Source organism: Otolemur garnettii, unplaced genomic scaffold (assembly GCF_000181295.1).
Source record: "Otolemur garnettii isolate 467f Iridium unplaced genomic scaffold, OtoGar3 scaffold00004, whole genome shotgun sequence".
Taxonomy (NCBI): domain Eukaryota; kingdom Metazoa; phylum Chordata; class Mammalia; order Primates; family Galagidae; genus Otolemur; species Otolemur garnettii.
The window spans coordinates 16290318-16317637 of record NW_003852399.1 but is presented as its reverse complement, the minus strand read 5'-3'; the positions used below and the strand labels follow the sequence as shown (position 1 = coordinate 16317637).

The following is a 27320-nucleotide window of genomic DNA, read 5'->3' as shown; positions in this document are numbered from 1 at the left end:
CTCAGGAGTTTGAGACCAGCTTGAGCAAGAGCAAGATCCCATCCCAATTAAAAATAGAAAAATTAGCTGGGTATTGTGCTAGGGCCCTGTAGTCCTATCTACTTAGGAGTCTGAGGCAGGAGGATCATTTGAAATGAGGTGTTTGAAGTTTCTGGGAGCTGGGCTGATACCATAGCACCCTGGCCTGAGCAACAGAGTAAGACTCTGTCTCAAAAAATAAGTAAATAAAATAAAAAATGTACAGCAGGGGGTGGTGCCTGTGGCTGAAAGGGGTAAAGCGCCTGGCCTCATATGCTGGAGGTAGTGGGTCCAAAAAAATGTACGGCAATATTTTATTTATCTAAAAAATCTTTGAAAGTAAAACAGACGATGAATGGTGGGTATATAATGTAATTGGAATTCTTCAATTAAAAACCATTTACACAAAACCTATTATTATTGGGCACTCTGGCAGGAAGAAAAGTGAAGAAAGAACTCAGTAGGTAGGGTCTCCCCTCTATAATATTTCAAAGTCTAGTAAAGTATCATTGGTATTCCGAAAATGTTTGCCCTTAAGAATGTCTCACTAGAGTGATTTGCAGCTATGCCTTTCATTTGCTTGAGTCCCTAGCAACACGCACTCCACAAAAAAGTGAAAAAATGCAAATAGAAACCAATACTTTACAATTTATTTTCACTGAAACACACTAAAAGGGTAATTGGTTTAATTACATTAACATTTTAAGGACTCTGTTAATTTTTTAAGGGCCCCTATTAATTTTTTTCACATTGAAATCATCCTATATTGAAATATCTATCAAATCATCAATATTGTTGATTTTCTCTCTTTCAACTGATACTGTCCTAATTCTACCAGATCCCCTTTGTCAAGGATTACGTATGAGATTCAACAGTATTCCAACTCATTTTCTTTGACTTATCATATTAAGATATCTAATTCTTGTAAGATGTGCGAATTTATTATTGACTTATGTTGTATTCGCATTGTATATTTAACAAACATCAGACTTACGTATAGAAGAAATCATGATATCAATTAAAAGGGATTGTTGAGCAAAACAAATTTTAAGAGTGGCCATTTCATTAAGAAGTGATATGATTTTGCTAAACTCAAATTAGTGAATGTAGAGAAAACAGAAAATAGCAAAGTTAGAAAGAAATAGGCTGCAAATTAAGGAACACTCATTTCCACAACGTCCTCTTACCAGATGTTTTATCACATCATAAAAGACTGCCCATTGTAGTGAAGGTACAGGATGAGAGAAGCCAACCAAAAAGAGGAAACGTACAAAAGAGACCAAAGTAAACTCAAGAGCATTGTTTCTTGAGTCAAGTAGACTTGGGCTTAAATCTTAGATCCAACACATACTAGCTCTGTTACCATGGAAGAGAAAGTTGTATTTTTTCTGTAAGGTACCATTTCTTTAGATGTAAAACAGAAAAATATAATAGTCTATATCTCATAAATTCGTTGTGATAATTTAGTGAGAGAATGAAGTACAGCACTGAGCACAAATCCTAACAAATGGTAAACACTCAATGACAGACATCAGTACTTTTATTAAGAGTAGAAGTAGTAACCATTAGGATGGGAAAAATAAAGTTTATTTATTTTATGTTTCGCTTTGAATGCTTGCATCCCCTCAAAATTCATGTTGAGACTTACCTCTCAATGCAACAGTATTCAGAGGCAGGGCCTCTAGGAAGTTAGCGCCTTCTAAAAAGGTTGTAGGGAACTAGCTAGCCCCATTTTGCCATTTCATTCTTCCTGCACGTGAAGACACAGTGTTTACCCCTCTGTCATGTGAGGACACAACTATAAAGTGCCATCTCAGAAGCAGAGAGTAGCCCTCACCAGACACAGAATCTAGTGACCCCTTACCTTGGACCTCCAACCTCCAGAATTCTGAGAAATAAAATTCTGTTCTTTAAAAATTACCCAATCGTAGCTGGGCGCACGCTGGTAATCCCAGCACTTGGGAGGCCAAGGCAGGTGGATTCGAAGAGTTCACAGGTTCGAGACCAGCCTGAGCCTGCGTGAGACCTCGTCTCTAAAAATAGCTGGGCTTTGTGGAAAGTGCCTATAGTCCCAGCTGCCTGGAAGGCAGAAGCAAGAGAACTGCTTGAGCTCAAGAGTTTGAGGTTGCTGTGAGCTATGACACCACAGCACTCTACTGAGGGCAACAAAGTCAGACTCTGTCTCAAAAAATAAAAATAAAATAGAATAGAAATTACCCAATCTGTGGCATTTTGTTATAGCACAAATGGACATTTGAGTTTTAAAAAAATTGGTATCAGGATCTTGGTTTGGAAATTTAGTGAAGGTAGTTTACATTTTGTCCATGTTCAATTCATTTCAGATTCACATGTATGTCCTCACGTATTGTCACAAAATTAATGCCTATGAAGGCAATTATATTAAATCAAAATATATTAGAACACAGTTTTTACTTAGATTTAACCTTTTTGATACATATAGGAAACAGCTAAGTTGAATAGAAAATTTCAGCCATTTATGTCACAGAAATTATTGCTTAGTACTGAGCTGTACCCATGGTAGGCAGTTCTTTAAATTCTTTATAGAATTTTAGTTTGTTTTAATAGCCACTGAGACTTATCTCTTTGCTTCTTCTCTGGGTGATGTTTTTCTTTTTGCTTTTTGGTTTGAGTGTCTACAAGGTAGTAGCTTTTTGTTTTTGCTTATAGACTAAATAAAGTGTCACAAAATTTCAGGTTTTAGTCTAATAGCAATTCATAATTAAAAAGTTGACACTTAAATATTTTATTCAATACACTATTTCTCTTTGAATAACTAACATAAACTTTCTTTATATTTTCAATATGTTATATATAACCAGTTTTTCTTGACTTGAATGAATTTTATCTTGATTAAAAATTCCTAAGGAAAAATGGAGGCCATTCAATAAAAAAAAAAAATAATTCTCAATCACAAGAATTATAATGTTCATTTGTTTATCTTTGCTAAAATTGGAAAAGATTTTTAAATAAAAGATTCAAGTATTTATCTGTGAATAAATGAAATGATTATTCGTTGGAAAAATGATTATATTAGCCCATTTCTTTTACTCTGAATATTCTCATTATTTAATTTTCTTTGATCACTATATATTGAAAATATACTATATGAAATTGGGCAATTAAGTTTGCGAACTCATCCTAGAAAAGTGGTACAGACTTCACTGTATGCCTCCATGGTTACCTCTGAGGTCCTCTCCTTGGGAAGCTATGCACCTAGGTCTAAGCTATGCGCTTAGTCCATCCACCCATAAAAGCAATTTTGGAACCTTTTTCTAGAATGGCCATCAGAGTCATTGTCATAAGAAAACTGACAATTAAATTCGAGAATTCTTCCTAGATAAAGTGCTACATACCTCATTGCTGAATATCACTATAGTCACCAGAGGGTCAAGGAGAGTTCATTGAAGGTTAGCCTAGTGTCATACATTTATATAATAGACCCAAGTCAGAAATATTAAAAATTGACATTTGGAGACAGAAATATAGGGTTGTGGCCCTTTTAAAGGCAATCCTGAGCTGTGTATCTCTCAGTCTGGACCTTTCTGTTTGTCTTAGATTTAATCATGTATCTCAGAAGAATGATGCTAGGCCCAGGGGGACAAATTTTATGCTATGACTATTGATTGTACGTCTCACGCTTGTGTTGACCCCTTCTATAGAGTGCTAAAGGGAAGGGCTGATACACTATGCAACAAGCAGACCCCTCAGGGATTGGCCATTTGAGAAAGGGGAGTCCCCATCAGGTGTGCTCAGGGAAGCAGACAGCTCCCTGGGAACCCTTGGAAGGCCTTGGGTGCTGCTGCTGCCTATGTGTCTGCCACGAACAAGATCCTGATCTTCAAAGCTGTAGGAAAACAACAGCTGTGTCAGCCTGTGGCAGAGTTACAGGCTTAATTCAAATCTGACTTAATCCTGGAGTCCCTAAACACAGTAAAGTGACAAATGCCAATGTTAGAAGGGGAGATTTCTAACACTGAACATACTGATTTGAAACCTCTGGAGTAAGAAACTTAAAAATATGGACAAAGTAGAGACAACCAGTATTCCCCAAAGTATATCCAGTAACTACCTCCCTCACCTCCTCCTCTAAAAAAAAAGAAGTCCAGATACAAGAAAATGAAAGAAAAACTGATATAAAGATCAACATTTAGGGTGGCACCTGTGGCTCAAAGGAGTAGGGTGCCGGCCCCATATGCCAGAGGTGGTGGATTCAAACCTAGCCTTGACCAAAAACTGCAAAAAAAAAAAAAAAAATGAGAGAGAGAGAGATAAAATTTACTAAAATATAGTGGAACCTCCATAGTCTATCACCTCCCTACATTGACCACCTCCTTAAGTTACCTAATTTTCACAGACCGCCCTGCACCACATGTACGTATCAGTACAGACTCCTGGTTCCTTATGTGGACCACCTCTGTATGTTAACCAGTTTGTACAGTCTCTTGGGTGGTCTAATTACAGAGATTCTTTACTGTAATTTATTCAACAGAAAGATAAAAAGCACCAGTTGACTTTTATATCCTTAAAACATAGGCTATAAATTAACTGTAACATCTCCTGATATGCATCTCCTAAAAAATCTTCACAGTCTTAGTAGATACTGGGACTCAAATTACAGTTGTACCTGGAGAGCCCATTGAATATCCACAAGGTACATCCCGTGCTTCAGGGGAGTTACCAAACACAAAACAGAAGACCAACGTGTGGATCTTGCCTTAAACACTGGACTCCTGCCTTGCCCAAATTCCCTTCGCCATAGTCTCCAGTTGGCCTAAAATTTCTCATATGGGCACTCTGAACCAATTTGTCATAAATTAAAATTAAATATTTTGCACTGAAAATCAGATTGATAAATCAGAAGCCCAGGGACCTTCCCTCCTAATTATAATAGTTAATATAATCCAAATATAGATTAAAACAAGGTCCACAGTAGTGAAGAACTATTACATAAAACCTACTGAAAGAGAAAAAAAAAATTCCTACTGACTTTCCCTTTAGCCTTTTTCCCTGATGAAAAAGAACGGCATTGAAATGTACATCATCCGTCCCTAAAAGTCATGGCTGTCCTGATTCAGACTCCCATACTCAGTACCACTGAAATTGCTGGCTTGATCAATAACTGGAAAGTATTTGAAAGATGTGGCTAATTTGTTCTATTCAATGTTTATTTCAACAGCCTTGCAGTCATAGTTTGCTGTCAGTTTCACGTGGGGAATCTTAGCAGCCCTGACATCACACACAAACTCGGCAGGCAGGACAGTAACTACAGCTCATTTTCATACTGCCCTCTTCTGAGTACATTCATTAGAACCATTCATTCAGGAAACATAAACACAAACGAGCTCAGGCACAGAACAAAAAATGTGTGGCTATATGGATCACTGCTTCACATATGGTACAACGAATACCCTCTCAGATAAAATTCTGAGAATCATTTGGTCAGTCAAGTGGCATTCCGTGGCTGACACTATTGAGGGACAACTATTGAACTTTTCAGCACCACAACACGGAAAGGCGGCCGGTGCTTTTCTGAGTCCTGGAAGCAACCTACTTCTCATTTATAAAATTTTACTTCAGCTTTTTATGTTGTTGTTCACAAATTGGCCCATGTTTATGAGACCCGCCCCCCACAGCAGAAGCATCTATACTCAGTTGGAGTTGCAATTAAAAGACACTCCCCCTAATACCCTCCATCTCCTTTCCTATTGCGGCTCAGCACCCCCATCTCATGACTCCTTAGTCTCTGCACACAGTCTAAACAATGCTTGGATATTTTTTAAAAATTATAATTTGTTGTACATCATGCCGTGGCAGTTCTTTTTCTTTGTTTTTAAAATCGATTTACTTTCTAGGACATCTTAGGTTCACAGAAAACTTAGGCAGAAAGTGCAGAGAATTTCCTTGTGCTCTCCACGCCCAGGAAGGCAAACATCCCCTGCTATCAACTTAACACACTTCACTGGTAAGTTTTTTACAATCGATACACACTGACCCAAGCAGTTCTTAATACACGTAGGCAACAACAATTGTCCAATTTTTATATTACTGGTTAAATTTTATTCTACCTAGAGGCATTAATTTATATAATTAAAAATATTTTAAATATATCTTTCAAAAATTTCAAGTGGGCAGTTTTACTATAAGGCAGAATCCCTAAGATGCCATACATTTTTCACATATCAAAAGAACAAACCAGCGATCAGAGCTTTCTAGAATAGTGCAAGAAACCATAATAATCAGTATGTCTTTTAAAAAATCAATTTGGTTATTGATTTTATTAGACTGACAAAATAAAACCTTTGTATTTTAAATATTGATCACAGTTGTAAGTCATCCTAATGTTTGTAAGTCATCTTAACAAAATAGGACTGATTTTCTTTGGTCCCTCTTTCCTCTGCTAGCTCATGAAGGTTCTTGACAAGCTAACTGATTCTTAAAGTCACTGGGGTATCCTCTAATTGTAACAACTACTAACATCCTTTAAAACTACTACCGTCCTTTAATCTGAAAGGCAATATAAATATTTTAAACCTTACATGGTTTTATGAATTACCAAATACCCCCCCGTACACATACTTACATACTTAACAAATACTTTCATGTAACTAATGATTTTTAAACATTAAGACTTACTCGTACAGTTAGGCACAGTTCCAGACCATGTTCCATTGGCTGTGCACTGTCTCACTGAAGGTCCAGAGAGGATATATCCCTCCATGCAGGAATAGATGACAGAACTAGCAAACGTTATGCCGTCGATTCGAAAGACTTTCCCATTGGCTGTTGTGCCTGGGTTACCACACTGTACAGCTGCAAAGCAAAATGTTTAAGAGTATATATAAAAATTACACGATTAGAAAACCATTCCCCAAAAGTTACTAACTAAATGATTCTTTCCAATTATTCAAAGAAGCAATAAAAACTTCTAAAATAAACAGTGGACCCTTTAAGGAATTAAAATTCAAAAGGGATTCATATTGATTTTATTAAACTGAATTACTGGAATGCAAATCATATTACAGATTTTATATGACTTTTGTTAGTAGATTCAGTAAAAACTTTACAAAGTAAAGTCATTACTCAAAGAGTACTGTGTTGCCTTCTGGTATCACAAAATCTTTCATAGAAGGATTATAAAAATCTCTGGCTAAGTAGAAACTTATTTAAAACTGGAAGATATGTAACAATAATATGATATAATTGAGATTTATGTTACTTATATTTCTGAGAGGACAAATATATACTCTAAATTTTATGAGCATTCATGCATATTTTTATTTATGCACACCTATATGTGGAACTGATTTCCCTCAAAGTTTATTTCTAAACCAAGGATTATCAAAAATAAAATGTGTACAAAGTAACAAAATTCTAGTGATGGTTTTTATTAAGGTTTTGGTATATACTAAACAGGTATCACAAAAACAAATGACTTATGATTAAATATAATATTATATATCACGTTTAACCGTTTTCTATTGATTCCAGAGTTAATTGTTTATGTCTTAAAAGCAATCCTGTATGAAATGTAATACCGAATTTTGTTGTAATATTGTTAGAGGTGGAGGCTAGCAGACAAAGCTGAGACCCTATGCAAGGGCTTAACAGTAAACAACCTTAAACAAAGGGGCGGAACCAAAGGCAAGGACCAGCTTCCACTGGCTAGTCAGCTATCTCTGTTACCTCACATGAACGCTGGCTATCTCTGTTACCTCACATGAACACATGTCATTTCTCTGCTCTTAAAATCACCAAGACAACCATATAGAGTATGATAATGAGGGAGAACCCAATTCTAGGAATTATTGCAAAAATTCTTAGTAAAAGCCAACCCGTTGGCCTTGAATATTCCTCTTCTCAATTAGTAAAGCAAGGAAAGGTCTAAAACCACTTATCAGGGGATCCTGCCTGCTGTCTTTCCTGGGAGTGTGCTGACACTTTCAATAGAAAGCTGCTGCTAATTTGGCTTACATGGTGCGTTCTGAAACAAATGACTTTTATGATTAGCTATAATATTATATATATTGTGTAACTATTTTATCTAAGTAACAATCACCAACAACTTGGAGAAGCCTCTACTTGAAGTATAATTATAATTTCAGAGAGTGCCACGTACTTCCCTGGCTGCGTCTTGTATGTTTCATTCTCCCTGTCATTATAGTGGCGCTATATGTTTCGGTATAAGTAGATAATATTACTGATTTTTATAGTTATACTCTAGTGCTCACTTTGGCAGCACATATACTAAAACTGGAACAATACAGAGAAGATTAGTATGGCCCCTGTGCAAGGATGACACGCAAATTCGTGACACGTTCCATATTTTTGTTAAAAAAAAAAAACTCTAGATAATATTTTCAGCAGAACCTATGATATGATATAGCAGACCTTTTACCTGTTGTCAAACACAATCATTCTCATCTACATGAATTAGTGCCTGCTTAAAATAAAACATGGGTCATATTTATGTTATGTATCATAACCCAGAGCTTGGACCCAATGGATTTTGGAAAGTGCCATTTGTGTTTTAAAATATAATTTGAATTTTGAAATAGGGACCCAAGCTCAGTCATATTTCTTTATAATAAAAATCATGAACATCTTTCATCAGAATAGTTCAGGTGTGAACTATTTTCTTGTATTCATTTTGACAAATTTTATTTATTCATTTATTATATAATGTATATCTTTAGTGCCCCTTAATCTTGACTCTTTTCTTTTATTCCTCCACACCTAATGCACAAGACTTTTCTTATCTAGAATAACTTTATTTGAACCAAACACAAATAAAATTAACTTAAACTAAGAAAATGAAGTGAGTCATCTCTCATGAGTGAAGACCGAAAGCTTGGTGGACACAATGAAGAAAAGGAGCAATTACTTTACCTCTGTAATATCATTTGCAAAAAAAGAGATTTATTATTTGCCTGGGAATACATCTGCATTGACGTTTAGTACTAGCTGACAAAGCCATCTCCTTTTGCCAGTCATCTTCTGGCAGTCAACTCACCTACTTTAGCAAAAATGGTAGTTGTCACTCATTGAGCACTTACTGTGAGACAGCCAGAACTGTCTCAGTATTATTTAATCCTCACAGTAATGCCATGAATTAGTATTAATAACACTACCATTTCTTGTTAGAAAACTGAGGCTCTGGGCGGCGCCTGTGGCTCAAAGGAGTAGGGTGCCAGCCCCATATGCCGGAGGTGGTGGGTTCAAAACCCAGCCCTGGTTAAAAAAAAAAAAACAAAAAACCCCCCAAAAACCAAAAACCAAAAAAAAAAAAAAAAGAAAAAGAAAACTGAGGCTCAAAGAGATTAAGTAACTTGCTCTATGTCACAGAGCTAGGCAGTGTTAAGGCAATACAAGTTCCTGGATATCATTCTGATGGCATATAATAAAAACATTGGATCATATTCGGGCTGGTATGTAAATTTAAACATAAAACATTTTTGTTAATTCAATGCTTTACATGAGGTGTATTTTATATATTTACATTTCTTTTGTTTCTAGAGATAATTATTTAAAAAATCACGACACTATTTTTTATCAAAGTAATAGCCATTTCTAAAATGATAAAAAATAAAATATAAAAGACAAATATTACTTTTAAATCCACCACTAAGACATAACATTTGATAAAATATTTATATATGCATATATACAAAATTAATGAAATTAATCATTTCAACATTTATTTCAGGCATTGTACTAGGCATAGAGTATACAATAGAAAAATAGTAAAAAAAAATAGAACCATATTATGCCTGCTAATTCTAACTCTCTCTTTTAGCATGACTATTAGGGCATGGTTCTATAATGAAGACTAGTAACTGGATGGTTTTCTACTATGGTGGTTAAAATTCATATTTACTAACCAATCCTTTATTGATAAACAGTAAATCTGGTTTAGTTTTACTGTGGTATCAATATTGGTTATAAAACACTCCAACGTATGTACACAATTACTTTCATTGGTTCCCATTTTTTAATATAAATATCTTAAAGAGGAATTTCTGAATCATTTTTAAGTAGCATGACTATAATTAACAGCAAAGTATTGTACAGTTCAAAAGACATATTTGATGACTTGGAATATTCTTAAAGAAATGAAAAGTACTTGTGGTGATGGGTAACTCAAAACCCTGACTTGATCATTAACATTCCACATGTAACAAAATGTCTCACATACCCCATTAATATGTACAAGTGTTATCTAAGAATAATAAGCAAATATTTTAAAATTGTTTGAAGGATATTGCCACAGCCACACCCATTATAGTGTATTATAACTATGTGCATTTGTATCAATAGAGTAAAAATTAGCTTGCTCTCACACATCCTTACAAGACCATTTGCCATCATTTAAAAAAAATGAGGCAGTTTGGTAAAAATAATATATTCTTTAAATTTATACTTCCATATTTATGATTTAAATTAAGTCAATTTAACATGTTATTTTGTATTTTTATTCTTACACACACTTTCTGCTTCACATTCTGGGAAAGCTTTTGTACCTTATTGTGAATGATTAAAATAACAGGATAAAATATTTGGAATAGAGAGAATAAAATTTACCACTAATTTCATAACTGGTGTGCTATCCTTGTTTGCATACTTTCTTCTATACTTTCTTTCAAATGAATATAATTTCCCATGATTCTAATAAAGTATGTAATTTTACATCTTATGCTTAACTAAATTTTATATGATGTGCAATTTCTCATTCACTGTACACTTTAAATTATGTAAACATGCAATTGCTTATGATACTTTTTATGTAATAATGTTATAAAATATTGGTAGTTATAAATAATTAGAAATAAAAATGCATTTTCTTGATTATGTTTGCCTTAATTATGCTTATTTTCTTTAAAAAATTTCTTGAAAGTGAAGTAATAAATTGGACTTCTAGATATACCCAAGAATATTTGTGCATTTTTCTCAAATTCCTCTCAAACATCACCATCAAAATCATCTTGATATCTTATAATGTCCTAATTTTGCTGCACACACACCAGAATTTCTTACTACTATTTTAAAAATAGGTGAAAAATTATGCCTTGATGTGTAATCATTATTTTCTAATTAGTAGTTTTGTTGTGCTTTTTTATATCTTGCATTTTCTTTTTTGCTTTTCTGTAATTTCTGTTTACATCCTTTGTCCTTTCACTTAGTAAAATGTTTTCCTAGTGATGTATGTGACCTAATTTATGAGAAAAATATTAATTATACTACATCTGCTACGACTCATAGTTCCTCTATTATCCTTAACATGCACGTTCTTAAAACAACGTCAGCATCATTCTGCATTTCATCTATCAAATATCTGGCAGGTCAACTGAGCAGAGGACAGTGAACTTGAGACACCACCCAAGTGCTGCTGAGGGAATGAAGCTGCACAGAACACGTGCCTGTGACGTTATTAAGGAAACCTGGCTTTTGGAAAACAGTGGAGAAATAAAGGAAGTGTTTTAGTCTTCCTTGTTGTATTTTGATCAACAACTTTGTTCTCCAAGTCCTTTCCCTACATACACTTAAACTGTCTCTTAAGATTATTAAAACTGGTCAAGTTAAACAGGTAAATAGTATCTTTCCTAGAACATGAATACTGATTTTAAACACAATCAAAACAGTTCTATAGGATAGTCAATAAAAAAACTCGTAAAAGGTTACATTGGTAATTATTTCCTCTATATAAAACCAGTATCTTTAATACAACATCAAGTCAATTTTGTAAGTACATTACACATTAGTTTTTTGGAATAAAATCATCACACAAGGTACAACTTAAATCACAACAGTAATTTTTCAGCAACATTTTATTTTCGAGACACTCTTTTCAGATTTAATTATGAATCCTGCATCTCTGAGTTGAACAAATAATTTTACCCCAACATGCCAAATTTTATGAATTTTTGTAACTAGCAACTGTATTCTACAAACAAAAATCTTAGTCATACTTAGGCTTTTTTTTTATATTTTTCCATTTTTATGCATCTGGAAGCCAAAAGAGATCTTGAGGTAATGTTTATGTCAGAACAATCTAATTTTTCTCTGCTATCTACATTACAGTTAAACTAGTCTTCCCTTCTCTGTAGTTTTGCTTTCCACAATTTCTGTTACCTGCAGTCAACCATGGTCTGAAAACTATGTAATGGAAAATATTATAAATAAAGAATTCATTAAGTTTTAAGTTCTAGGTAGCATAATAAAATCTTGTTCCATCCCACCCAGAAGGTAAATCATCCCTTTGTCCTGGGTATCCACTCCATCCATATATACTATCTGGGCTAACAGATGGACAGATCACAAGAAGAATGACTAGAGTCAACAAGGTATTTTGAGAGAGAGAGACCACACTCAAATAACTTTCCTTACCATATATTGTTATAATTGCTCTATTTTGTCACAATTGTTGGATTTTACTGTGCCTAATTTATAATTTAGATTTTATCATAGGTGTGTATGTATAGAAAAATAGGGTTCAGAACTATCTGCAGTTTCAGAAACCCCCTCAGGGTCTTGGAACCCCTCCCGCATGGATAAGGGGGTACCACTGTAAAGGGAATACATAAATATTTTTAACTTTTTTTTTTTACCTTTTCAATTTAAATATCTCTGTGTTCTGAACAATGTATGTAAATGACCAAGAGATTTTGTGTTTTAGCAATTATTACCGTAGTTGTCCCTAGGCGTCACTGTAACTGGAACACAGCTACTTTTATTTTGTATTTGTGGGCAGGGGGAGCCGGTAAGAGTAATTTCCTTAGTTTCTGCTTGAGATTACCTTTGCATTCTGGTTGTCTTCCAGTCCAACTGCCATTTGCTAAACATGTTCTTTCTTCTGAGCCATGAAGAATATAGCCAGTATCACAAGCAAAACGTACAGTACTTTTAGTTCTGAAATCACTTTCCTGTCTAGACCCATGGCCAGGCGTACCTGGATCCCCACATGTACCTGTGGCATCACCTGCAAAGCAATACAGTCCTAGTTAATTTATCTCAACAAGCATTTACTGAGAATGATTTCAACCACCATTTGGCAGGCATTTGTTTCTGTGCATTCTGTGTTTTAATATAATTCAATTAAGTAAATGTAATTCTTATTTCTCAGCTGATTCCATTTATAAGGGGGGGAAAGTATAAATGAAAAAGAAAGAAAATGGTTGCAAAGTATGCCATTATTTTCCACATCAGTGATCTTTGAAGACGCTACATAGCTATAGACATTTCAATAAGATTTAGTTAATGACAAACTAATGGAGAATTTATAACTATGACAATTGACTTAAAAACTAAAATTAAATACTGAATTCAATAATTTGCATTCTTCCTTCTTTCAATTTCCTATTACTGATGATCTTTTGTCGTTGTTGTTAATGTAAAACTGTGGTGTGCTAGGACATGAAGTTTCTCCTATAATCTAAAATTCTTCCCTAATTCTCTCCAATTGAGAGAGAGACCAAAGATAAATGAATTATATATTTCTCATTTATTAAAACAAAAATAAATTACAAACAATTATAATTTACAAATTGTGACTTAAGCTCCTAATAAGAAATTTGTTGATGACTAGGTGGTCATCTTTTGATTTTAATGCTAAATATTTACTCAATCTTTACTCTGTCTCTTTACTACTTCTTAAATAATTCTAATTGAACTTGCTATAATATTAGTATATTTGAGAAAAAGAGGAAGAGAGATTTGAAGCTGCTCTTTCTGGATGCTTTTGTGACATGCCCTGTTTATTTGGAATCCTTGCTTAGATCACCTTGGTTACATATGATGTAATATTAATAATCATACAAAAATTTAAAATCAGTATTTCACTTTTGAATATCTATGTCATTTTTTATTTATTGAAATCCAGTAGCAGTTTCTAATACACTGTGGGGATGTGTTTATTTGTTTATATGAATAGTAAGTTCTCTAGGAATTAATTTACTATGAATTAATTTCATAAAAGACTAATTTTTATTAAAATCAGTTATGGTTACATTTAAAAATGATAATTTTTAAAATTTCTAGATTAAGTTTCAAGCCCCAGGCAATTCATAGAAAGTATTGGTTACAAGATTTAGAGAGTAAGTAATTTTTTTTTTTTTGAGACGGAGCCTCAAGCTATTATCCCTCTGGGTAGAGTGCCATGGCATCACGCTCACAGCAACCTCCAACTCCTGGGCTCAAGCGAGTCTCCTGCCTCAGCCTCCCAAGTAGCTGGGACTACAGGCGCCCGCCACAACGCCTGGCCATTTTTTGGTTGCAGCCATCATTGTTGTTTGGTGGCCCGGGCTGGGGATTCGAACCCGCCACCTTAGGTGTATGTGGCTGGCGCCTTAGGAGAGTAAGTAATTATTTCACAGCTTTCACCTCTAAAGTGAAAACAATGAAAAATAATCTCTAATAAATGATCAGCATGATCTCCATAGATATAAAATAATATAAAGATAATGTATAATACATGAATGGAGAAGAAGAGGCAGAAAAATAAGTCCAATATCTGGTTTATGGCTAAAAATAAATAGTATCACCTAGATCTCACAATTAAATGATATTTTTTGAAGAAAAGCTGTAGCTGAAACAATTCAGAAAATATTTATCAAATACTCTATGGACAAATTATTAATTAAAATATCCTTAATATTCATATTTTCAAGGATCACGCTATTGGGGTTGCAAAAACTCAGGAGTTTTATGTTCTATATTAATAATAAAGATCATTAGTTTCAATAAATATCTTTCATAAAACTTGTCAAGGTTAGTTCACTTTAAAACATTTCAGACTTTATTTTAAAACTATGCAGCTAAATAATCAATTGCTTAAAAGATGGAAAGAAACTAAACTCTGACAGAAAAATCACTGATGCTTTAGCTTGAGCAATGTCCTCATTTTAATGAAGAAAAGCAATTCGTACAGTATAGTATCCTAAATCACGTACTCTTTATTTATTTTTCATTTTTTTTTAGTAGAGTCTCACTTTGTCACCCTCGGTAGAGTGCTGTAGTGTCACAGCTCACAGCAACCTCAAACTCTTGGGCATACGTGATTCTCTTGCCTTAGCCTCCAGAGTAGCTGGGACTACAGGTGCCCACTACAATGCCCGGCTATTTTTTGCTGTAGTTGTTACTGTTCTTTTAGCTGGCCCAGGCCAGGTTTGATCCCGCCACCCACGGTGTATGTAGCTGGTGCCGTAACCACTGTGCTACAGGTGCTGAGCTGTAAATCACGTATTCATTACAGACAATGGAGTCTGAAACATCTGTCTGTAATTTGCCACCTATAAGAACAATGTTAATAGGCACCTTAAATTTGTGTTACCTCAGAAATATTCCAACAATGGATCAAAAATGTTTCAGGTTTTCTTATGAGAGTTTAAAAAGAGAAATGTGTTATTTTATACTGTTAGATTGTTTTGTGTATAGATTCCAAAATTAATAATAATACTATGAAACATCCAATGCATTGTTCAATTTTCCATGTGGTACCTGAACAATGAGGCTGCGATCCACTCCAATGGCCATTTAATTGGCAAATCCTGGATGACTGTCCTAGAAGGGAACGTTTTCCTGTGCAGGAATAGTGAACAGTAGACCCGAAAGTATACTTCTCGCCAGACAGGACAGCATTAGGAGGAACTCCAGGGTGTCCGCAGTCAATCACTACAATACATAATTATTGAATATAAAATTTTTTTATATCTCCTATCAAATACACTGTACCAACTTGTTTTTAAAATAAACCATGAGCAAATTTTCAACACAAACCTCTCAAACCTCCGGAAAGTAAATAGTATCTATGTGAAACCTGCTTTTGGAGTTACAGAAGCTATTTCTGTTCAGCTACTCATTGTGGGGGAGAGTTCAACAGGAGCATCGTGAGCTGAGTAAGCATAAAAGTGACTGAGCGGTTCTGACAAAGCTGTACGTACGGGTGGGTCATGTGTGCTTAGGCACACGCACCTGGGTGTGATGTGTGTATATTCACGGACAAAGATGTACAAGTCAGGGACAGGAGTAACGTGGATGGACTGAGTAAGGATCTAGGATGCCCCGTAGAGTCAAAGTGAAGCCACACAGAAAGTAAAGGGGGAAAATTTGAGGGTACAGGGGATGGAATGGTGATGGGTCTGTGATTTACAATCTAATTTATAGCCTAGAATCATTCCAATCCCAATATTTAGTGAGTAAATTATGATGAACAAACAAAATACTCAGTGACTTGACAACCAAAACACTGCAGGGCATAGCAGAAGTCAACACATTACTGAGTATTCTTTAGGAACTCGAGGTAGTTTGGTAATTTAATGTCTACTCCCTGTTAGTTATACTCAAAAAAATACTGAGTGCTAAATATCTCTAAGGTATCAAACAGCATACGCGAAGGCAAACTTAATCAAACTATTGAGTACTTGGCACACTACCAGAAAATGCTATGAGAAATGAATAGGCCACCGATGTATGGGTGCTAACGACATCTTTAGAATTTCAAGCTTACATGTTATATAAAAAGATTTTTAATTCATGTTATAGCTACATGAGGCCAAGTAAATGAATTATCCAAACAATAGCACAAGTCAGTCTACAAAAGACATCAAATACATTTTAATCAGCAGGCCAATTTACCAAATTACGTGCATATCAATTAAAATTTTATGGACACAGCAAAACCTTTTGCTTCTTTATTAGCATGTGAATGTTATCATAAGGTTTTCATAAAAGCCCACCTCATGAACATAATGGCAATACCCCTACATGGAACCTGATCATAAATTAATTTTGTAGTCACCAATTTAGTATAACCAAAAGTTGCTTGTCGATAATCAGTGATTTCCTGACATACTCCTCCTTCATTCTACAAACTTCTCTTCTTCCCTGTTCTGTCCAAGAACTCTTTGAGATCTAGTTCAAGCGGAGACCGATCAATTGACTGAATTTCTAGAATTTGTGTTCACTTCTCTGTCTTCACAAAAAGCTGCATTTCTGTTGGTCATTTTTCTTACTACACATGTTGATTATAAGCACTGCACTATAATTTATTTTTATAACACTACACATGCTTATAATAGTGCAGTGTTTATAATCAACATGTGTAGTGAGATTTAGGTACAATCTACAATTCCTAACACAACAAATAACTAAATAAACTCATTAAATGAAAGATTTATGCATGAATTAGGAAAGTTACATGAAAGATTATGTGCACGAATGATTGTTACATATATTCATATGTCTGTATATGATAGATATTTAAATAATATGTTTTAATTAACACTTTTATTTAAATGCCTAGGTATTCTGAATCCATGCTGATCATTGAAGGATAATTTTGCTTCAAATGAAATATGAAATATTAGTACAAAATAAAAATATGGTTGCCCTTTGTGGGATAAATACTATCATGGAAATACCTGCTTTTCATATTCAACCCTCTCCATCAAAGTGCAAGATAAAAGAAAAATAGGTATATATTTATTATGCTAAAATTAAGAAAAATGGTATTAGCATTGAATTGGAAGAATATTGGTAAGTTCAGGTATTTTGATATGTATCTGCATGTTATTTTTACAAAGTCAGGAAACAACCATTTTGCTGACATGGCATTTTCTCAAGAAACAATTCACATTATCTACTTACTGATACATTCAGGTAAAGGTTTGTCCCACTGTCCATTTGGCTGACATATCAAAACTGAAGAGCCAAATAAAAAGTATCCAGGATTGCAGTCATAGAACACCACAGTGCCGTAGGTGAAATTTCCATGTTCAATTTTACTTTCTCTTTTAGAATTGGCAGGAATTCCAGGATCAGAACAGTTGACCACTAAACAGGTGACAAATTTCGAAAGATACATTCAGAATAATATAGAGATGTATTTGTTCATATATACCTACATAGATTTGTATTAGAAATTTAGAAACTTATTTTCAAAGAAAATTTAGTCAAATGAACCAAAGATTACAGGAGTAAAATTAATCAATGGATGGTCTAGAACTTGAACTGAAGTCTGTGTGGTTGAAAATATGTAAAAAGGGAGATATTTTGGCAATTTTAGAACAGTAGCAACTTCCACAAGTATTATGCTGAGAACAGATTTAAAGAATGTTACTTAGTACACTGTCTTTGAACCAGGAGGAAAAAAAAAGTGGAAAAATAATTTAGTTGAATTTTATCAGGCCATATGAAGTATATTATACTTCTTTGCAACATGGGAAAATACAAAGAATTCTCCTTCCTCTGTTTCTATAACAAAAACAATAATAAAGCCTCAGTTCATATATGATGATAATCTGGGGGCCCTAAACATAGTTTTTACAGAAATATGAAGAAAATCAATGCCAAAAGTAAATTTTGTTTATTATGAAAGAAACTGCAAGTAAAACTAACCTGAATGACTTTATGTGCAGTCACAAAATAGGTAGAGATGATCAAGGTAGCCATGTGTAACTTTAAAAATACAAATTAAAAATTTAGAAAAAGGAAAGCCTTGTTGATGAGATGATCAAGCTTTTTTGTTTCATTATCTGAAAACTTTTGTGGCTGGAACCCGACACTACTATTCTTCCCAAGCTGACTCAATTGTATCTTCTATATTTACACCCACACGTTATTACCATGACTTAAACTGGAAGATAGTTAGACTTTTACCTTTGCACACAGGTGGAGGATGGCTCCATTGTCTGTTGGCCTGGCATTGTGCCTTTGTGGGCCCTTGCATGAGATATCCAATATTGCAAGAGAATGTCACAACGTCATTAAAATTGAATCCATTTCCACTTGTTCTTCCATAAATTGGACTACCAGGGTGACCACAACTAACAGCTAATGTTATGGTTGGGGAATGGTAGAACAAAACAAGAATATTTAGTTATCAGTTATTACATGGCAGTCATAATCATTTTAAGAATAGAAATCACTTTTACATGACAATATGTTGTAAGGACCTTAACTAATGCAAAGAGACAAAGCAGAGTGTCAATAGAGTCTTTTAAGTCTAATAGAAATATCTTAGCAAATAGAGATTTAAAGTTGCTGTAATTTTATGTAAGTGCTACATAGATGTTTACAGTTTCATGGTACCTATTTTATTCTCTCTCTCTATAATTTTCTTTTCAGGGGAAAATATTAGAATTCAGAGAAATCTGGAGAATAGTTGTGTTCATGTCAGTAGCTGACAGCAAAAAGAATAAAACTGAACCAGTTTTCCATTTCTAGTTAAGTTTAAAAATTTATGATAAAGACACATTTAATTTTGAAATAGTTTTTTAATATAATTAACATAATTGATTTTGAAGGATTATAGGTTAATAAGCAAAAGTGTGTTGGAAAGTAAATCAACTTGACTGCCTAATGTGGACAACAGAAAACGGTGAACAATGATATATTAGAATTGTCATTCATATTTTGAGATATCGATATTAAAATTCTCCAAACCAATCAATCTTCTGGTTTTTTCCTTCAGCAGAGATATTTGATAATTTAACACAATTTTTCTTGGAAATAATGTTCTCAAGTAGATGAAATATTTAGGTTTTTTAGTGTTACGGTCCTAGTAAAAATTTAATGTAGTGCTGCTTTCCTTAATCACCTGTATTTCTACCAACTACTTTATTGCATTATCTCACTCTATTAATCAGAGAAACTTCAGTACTAGTGCATCATAATTGGGCACAGGGAAAATCCATAGTCACTTTTAGTACTTTTGAAAACCTAATAGCAATTATTTTTCAGTTGTATTTTTAATGTCAACCCACTCATTTGGAAATTTAATTGCATCTTATTCTTGTTTAAATTTATCAATGAAGAAAACAGCCTCACCCTTAGGACCAATCCTCATTTATAGTCTCAATTATTCAACAAGAAAAGCAGTGGTATTAGTTGGCTGTATGTGAATATAAATGAAAGAGAAAAAAAATCTAGGACAGGGAGGCGCCTGTGGCTCAGTGAGTAGGGCAGTGGCCCCATAGACGGATGATGGGTTTGAACATGGCCCCAGCCAAACTGCAACAACAAAAAAAATAGCTGGGCATTGTGGTGGGTGCCTGTAGTCCCAGCTACTCAGGAGGCCGAGGCAAGGGAATCGGCTAAACCTAAGAGCTGGAGGTTGCGGTGAGCTGTGACGCCACGGTACTCTACCAACAGCAACAAATTGACACTCTGTCTCTAAAAAAAAGTAATCTAGGACAGACTCAAGCAAGATGCTGCTGTCTTTAAATCATCAGTATGTGTGAGTGTGTGTGTGTGCACATTTGTGTGAGTATGTTTCTTAGAAAAGTAATTTTCATTATTAATACATGCTCTATTATCTTATCTCAATGCCAAAAAACTATTTTCCACGAAACTAGAATTCCTCTAAATTTCTGTTGATTGGATAAAAATTAGAAAATAATGAAATTTATAAATACATATGGATATATGATTTATTTAGTCACAGATTAAGTAAAATATTTTCTGTGAACTCATAACAAATGTCTCATGTAGTATTTCTCTGTAGCCTCCAAATATCTTCACTGTGATCCTCTGATGTTATAATTATAACATATTTATAGTACTTATTGTCATTTACTAAGAAAAATTTTAACATGTCAGTAACTGGAAATGGAAATTATTAGGGAAATAACACAAAAAATTATGAAAAATTGACTTTCAGATCCCAAATGGGATAGATTGTGATGTGAAATAGTGCACGATTCTGGGATTCAGTGGAGTAAGAAAATATAATAGAATTATAGGCCAGGTGCAGTGGCTCATGCATATAATCCTAGCACTCAGTTGAAAATAAAAGGACTATAGAACAGATCAATAAATCAAAAAGTTGGTTTTTTGAAAAGGTCAATAAAATAGATAAACCTTTGGCCAACCTAACCAAGAAAAAAAGAGTAAAATCTCTAATTTCGTCAATAAGAAACAGTAAAGATGAAATAACAACAGACCCCTCAGAAATTCAAAAAATCCTCAATATTACAAGAAACTTTATTCCCAGAAATATAACAATCTGAAGGAAATCGACCAATATTTGGAAGCACGCCACTTAGCCAGAACAAAGTGGAAATGTTGAACAGGCCTATATCAAGTTCTGAAATAGTATCAACTATACAAAATCTCCCTAAAAAAAAAAAGCCCGGGACCAGATGGTTTCACGACAGAATTCTACCAAACCTTTAAAGAGGAACTAGTACCTATATTACTCAACCTCTTCCAAAATATAGAAAAAGACAGAATACTACCCAACACATTCTATGAAGCTAACATCACCTTGATACCCAAACCAGGAAAAGACTCAACAAGAAAAGAAAATTATAGACTAATATCACTAATAAATATTGATGCAAAAATATTCAATAAGATCCTAACCAACAGAATTCAATCCTAAGCACATCAAACAAATTATACACCACAACCAAGTGGGTTTTATCCCAGGATCTCAAAGATGGTTCAACATACATAAATCTACAAACATAATTCATCACATAAACAAATTAATAAACAAAAACCATATGATTCTCTCAATTGATGCAGAAAAAACTTTTGATAATATCCAGTATCCCTTCATGATCAGAATACTTAAGAAAATTGGTATGGGGGGGAGAAAAAAAAAAGAAAATTGGTATAGAAGGAACATTTCTTAAACTGATAGAGGCCATCTACAGCAAACCTGCGGCCAATATTGTATTGAATGGAGTTAAATTGAAATCATTTCCTCTCAGATCAGGAACCAGGCAAGGTTGCCCATTGTCTCCACTGCTCTTGAACATTGTAATGGAAGTTTTAGCCATAGCAATCAGGAAAGAAAAGGTGATTAAGGGCATTCATATAGGATCAGAAGAGATTAAACTTTCACTTTTCGCAGATGATATGATTGTATCTCTGGAAAACACCAGGGATTCAACTACAAAACTCATAGAAGTGATCAAGGAATATAGCAGCGTCTCAGGTTACAAAATCAATACTCATAAATCTGTAGCCTTTATATATACCAACAGCAGTCAAGCTGAAAAAACAGTCAAGGACTCTATTCCATTCACAGTAGTGCCAAAGAAGATGAAATATTTGGGAGTTTACCTAATAAAGGATGTGAAAGATCTCTATAAAGAGAACTATGAACCTCTAAGAAAAGAAATAGCTGAAAATGTTAACAAATGGAAAAAAAAAATACCATGTTCATGGCTGGGAAGAATCAACATTGTTAAAATGTCCATACAACCCAAAGCAATATATAATTTTAATGCAATCCCAATTAAAGCTCCACTGTCATATTTTAAAGATCTTGAAAAAATAATACTTTGTTTTATATGGAATCAGAAAATACCTTGAATAGCTAAGACATTACTCAGGAATAAAAACAGAGCAGGAGGAATCACGCTACCAGACCTCAGATTATGCTATAAATCCATAGTGATCAAAAAAGCATGCTACTGGCACAAAAATAGAGAGGTAGATGAATGGAACAGAATAGAGAGCTAACAGATGAATCCAGCTACTTACCGCTACCTGATCTTTGACAAGCCAATTAAAAACACTGAGTGGGGAAAAGACTCCCTATTTAACAAATGGTGCTGGGCTAACTGGCTGGCCCTGTTAGAAGACTGAAACTGGACCCACACCTTTCACCATTAACTAAGATAGACTGTCACTGGATTAAAGATTTAAACTTAAGACCTGAAACCATAGAAATATGAGAAGAAAGTGTAGGGAAAACACTTGAAGAAATCAGCCTGGGAGAATATTTTATGAGGAGGACACCCCAGGCAACTGAAGCAACATCAAAAATACACTATTGGGACCTGATCAAACTAAAGAGCTTCTGCACAGCCAAGAACACAGTAAGTAAAGCAAGCAGACAGCCCTCAGAATGGGAGAAGATTTTTGCAGGTTATGTCTCTGACAAAGGTTTAATAACCAGAATCCATAGAGAACTTAAACGTATTAGCAAGAAGAAAATGAGTGATCCCATTTCAGGATGGGCAAGGGACTTGAAGAGAAATTTCTCCAAAGAAAATCCATCCATGGCCTACAGATATATGAAAAAATGCTCACCATCCTTAATCATTAGAAAAATGCAAGTCAAAACTACTTTGAGATATCACCTAACTCTAGTAAGATTAGCCCATATCACAAAATCCCAAAACTAGAGATGCTGGCGTGGATGTGGAGAAAGAGGAACACTTCTACACTGCTGGTGGGAATGTAAACTAATACGTTCCTTTTGGAAAGATGTCTGGAGAACACTTAGAGAACTAAAAATAGACCTGCCATTTGATCCTTCAAATCCTTTATTAGGTATGTAACCAGAAGACCAAAAACCACATTACAACAAAAATATTTGCATCAGAATGTTTATTGCAGCCCAATTCATAATTGCCAGGTCATGGAAGAAGCCCAAGTGCCCATCGATCCATGAATGGATCAACAAACTGTGGTATATGTACACCATGGAATACTATGCAGCCATAAAGAAGGATGGAGACTTTACGTCCTTCATGTTCACATGGATGGAGCTGGAAAATGTTCTTCTTAGCAAAGTGTCACAGGAATGGAACAAAAAGTATCCAATGTACACAGCCCTATTATGAAATTAATTTATAGCTTTCATATGAAATCTATAAGCTAATAACAGCCTAAGAATACGGGAAGGGGGAGGGAAAAGGGTGGGGAGAATGGGTGGACAGAGGGTGATTGGAGGGATCACTTCTATCCCTTAACTTATCTTAACATCTTAACGTCTTAACACAATATCTTAACGTCTTAACACAATAACTAAAAAAATGACATGAAAGCTATGTTAACCAGTTTGATGAAAATATTTCAAATTGTATATGAAAACACCACACTGTACCCCAGAACTGTATTAATCTACATAGTTATCATTTAATAAAAATAAAATAAAATAATAATCCTAGCATTCCAGGAAGCCAAGGTGGGTAGATTGCTTGAGTTCATGAGTTCAAGACCAGCATGAGCAAAAGCGAGTGTTCTTCTCAACTAAAAATAGAAAAACCTAGGCAAGAGGCTTACTTGAGCCTAAGAGTTGGAGGTGTTGCTATGAGCTATGATGCCACAGCACTCTACTCAGGGCAAAAGCTTGAGACTCTATCTCAAAAAAAAAAAAAATTCTCATTATTCAGATCTATTATTATTTCCATTATACTGCAGTATTAATAAAACACAAAGCCAAAATTTACACCACATACATAGGAAAAGATTAATTAAAAAACACAGAGCATAACAAATATTTAGAAAAGGACTTCCAATGAAAAGGTATTATTCAAATATGTGTTTTGTTTTTCATCTATAAATTCAGATCTTATTAACCTAAAAGATTATATGAACTTTGTTGAACTAGTGAGATTTTCTTTTACCCAAACAATTTAAAATTACCTACAGATAAACAGTTATGCATAAATTTTAAAAGTGTGAAAACATTTCTTCAAAACAGACTTTTAAATAATTTTTAAATTTTTCAAACAAAAAAGTATGATAAAATATAGCTACATTAACAGTGTTTGTGTAATCTTCACACAGTTAAAAACGCAATGGGTTTTGAAGCTAAAAGAGGCCACAATGATGAAGACTTTATACTTAAGGGAATCAGGTTTCAGAGAGACCGAATCTCATGTTAGCTCCTAGTTAGCAGTGGGACAGAAATGCAAGCAGAAGTCCTTCATGTCATATATAACGATTATTTTTCCCTCCATACTTCATCAGGATATGATTTTGATGTGATAGCTATGGCATCAAAATTATTAGGAAATATTTGTTTGAAATATTTCTCACTCTAAAGAACTTTGCGGTATCACAACATAACCATGTTGATATGGTGGCAGGGTGGTCTCAAAGATTTTAAATCCTTATAACTAAATATTTGTTGAGAATTTTTCTGTCACATACGTATATTCATTTATAATATTGTAAGGTTATATTAAACACTATAAGAGATATATTAATTTCTAATCTTTATGACAAAATACAAATAAATAATAACTGATATCCTAATACCTTCTTTTACTTTCCTAGTAGATGGTTTTATAAGTTCCCAAACACATCCTTCTTTAAGGACCACTGAATAGAAGCATCAGAGAATAGGTTCTGGTAATTTATTTTATGTTGTCATCCTTAAATGTGTATGTGTTGTGTGTATGTGTATATAGGTACACCTATAATTATTTGCCTGGTCTAACAAAACCTTGTGGACCATTCCATGTGACCTGAGGTGTCTACTCTCTTTTGCCATGCTTACTTACGCACACAGGACGGCAGCTGCCCAGACCAGTTGTGATCTTGTTGACATATCCTCACTGAAGAGCCGATCAGTCGGAAGCCAGGACTGCACTGGTACACAACCGTGTCTCGGTACCCGTAACTCTCTCCAATGACTTGACCGTTCACAATGAGTTCTGGGACTCCACAGTGACCCGCTGGAAGGGGTTAAAAAGTTACATTTTTAATATTTTGTTTTGTCTTAGTTGTATATTTATTTACATAGGTAACATCACTAAACTTTTAAAGCTTATTTAGAAACATGGTATGAACAGTCCTAATTATATAATAAGAAAAGGTAAGATAGTCAACAAAATACCAAATATTTGGAAATTAAAAGAAAACACATTTGTAGTTAACATTTGGATGTAGAAGAAATCATAATTTATATAATTTGATGTATGCAAATGAGAATTATCAAAATTGAGGAATAGAGATTTCTTATGAAGAAATATATGGGTTTTATTAATGTTATAAGGAAGAAAAATGTGAATCAATGACCTAAAATTTCAACTTAAGAGAGAAAATCAGGGGCAAAATAAAGAAAAGAAAGCCAAATTAAGTACCGAAGGAATTGTTTAAGACAACTGAAGAAATCAAGGAAACAGAAAATGGACACACAATAAAGAACATCAAATAAGGTAGATTCTTTCTTTAAAAACAGCAACACAATTGTTAAACCTATCTAACCCTATCCAGACAGAAAAGGAGAGAACAAAATTGCCAATAATAGGAATGAATGACAGGCCTATGAAAACTAAAAGGATAGGGAATATTAAGAACAGTTTTCATCAATACATTTTAACAGCTCTGTGGAAAGGACAAAGTCTTTGAAAATCATAACTTACCCAAACTAACACAAGACAAAAAAGAAAACATGAATAATCCTTAATCTATAAAAGGAATTCTTAGACAAAAACCTCCCTATGTAAAAAATTCAGGCACATACATTTTCACTCCTAAGTTCAATCATTTAAGGAAGAGAAAACATCAATCTTATATAAACTCTGAGAAAACAGAAAAGAAAAAAAAATACTTCCTAATTTGTTTTATGATACGACTATAACCCCAACAGTAAAACCTGAATATGACACTCGAAAGAAACCAAAGTCCTTCATAATAGAGATACAAAACTCCTTAACAAAATTAAAAAAAAAATAGCAATATATCTGAATGATAATATATCACGCTTATCTGGAGTTTATCCAAATATAAAAAGTTGAGCAGCACCTGTGGCTCAAAGGAGTAGGGCCCCATATGCCGGAGGTGGCAGGTTCAAAACCAACCCTGGACAAAAAAATGCAAATATATATATATATATAAAGTTGATTTAAGATGAAAAATCAGCACCTGTAGTCTAACATTATTAACAAATCAAAGAAGAAAACATTTTGCATAATTATTTCAGTAGAAGCAGAAAAAGCTACATGGGAAAACTGAATACTTTTTCATGATAAAAACTAACAAGAAATTAGAAATATAAGGAAATATTCTCAATTTATTAATCTAAAAATCCTCCAACTAGAATCGTATTTACCAGTAAAATATTGAGTGTTTTACATTTGATAAGGAAAAAATACAAGAATGCTCCTTCTTGCCAGTTCTGTTTATCATTGTTTTTTAAACTGCTCTATCCAGCATAACATATTAATAAATTATTTTTAAGTATATTGTTGGGGAACAAAAAATGCAAAGCTATTCTATGCTTAGATGACATAGATATAGAAAGTTCTATTTTAAGAAAATGTTAAAACTAATAAGCAAATTAAGACGGTTACAGTATATTAAATATTTTAAATAATTATATTTGTATCTATTAGCAGGAAACAATGAAAAAAATAAAATGAAGAATTTACTTATGTTTGTAAAAATTCCAGGCAATAAAGTTAGCAATAGACACACGAGATCTACAAAATACTCCTACTGCAAAAAAAAAAAAAAATTAAAGCCCTGAACAAAAGAATGAATGTACTATGTTGATGGATGGAGAGTCTCAGGATTGTGAGATGCCAGTTCTCCCCCAA

General features: G+C 33.9%; 1 protein-coding gene and 1 non-coding gene across 3 annotated transcripts in view; one reads left to right on the top strand and one right to left on the bottom strand.

The window, feature by feature from the left end:
• Window positions 1-27320, bottom strand: part of CSMD3 (CUB and Sushi multiple domains 3) — a 1080374-nt gene that overhangs the window by 42612 nt on the left and 1010442 nt on the right. For both annotated transcript variants that reach the window (XM_003782396.2, XM_003782397.2), the window contains 6 exons: window positions 25281-25454; window positions 18688-18861; window positions 17677-17862; window positions 15529-15702; window positions 12830-13012; window positions 6673-6849 (listed from right to left, as the gene is read on the bottom strand). In XM_003782396.2, the coding sequence (XP_003782444.1) occupies window positions 6673-6849; window positions 12830-13012; window positions 15529-15702; window positions 17677-17862; window positions 18688-18861; window positions 25281-25454 (1068 nt within the window). The remainder of the gene's footprint in view (window positions 1-6672; window positions 6850-12829; window positions 13013-15528; window positions 15703-17676; window positions 17863-18687; window positions 18862-25280; window positions 25455-27320) is intronic.
• Window positions 8260-8366, top strand: LOC111728153. Its single transcript, XR_002775538.1, has one exon. It is a non-coding gene; the product is annotated as a U6 spliceosomal RNA (small nuclear RNA).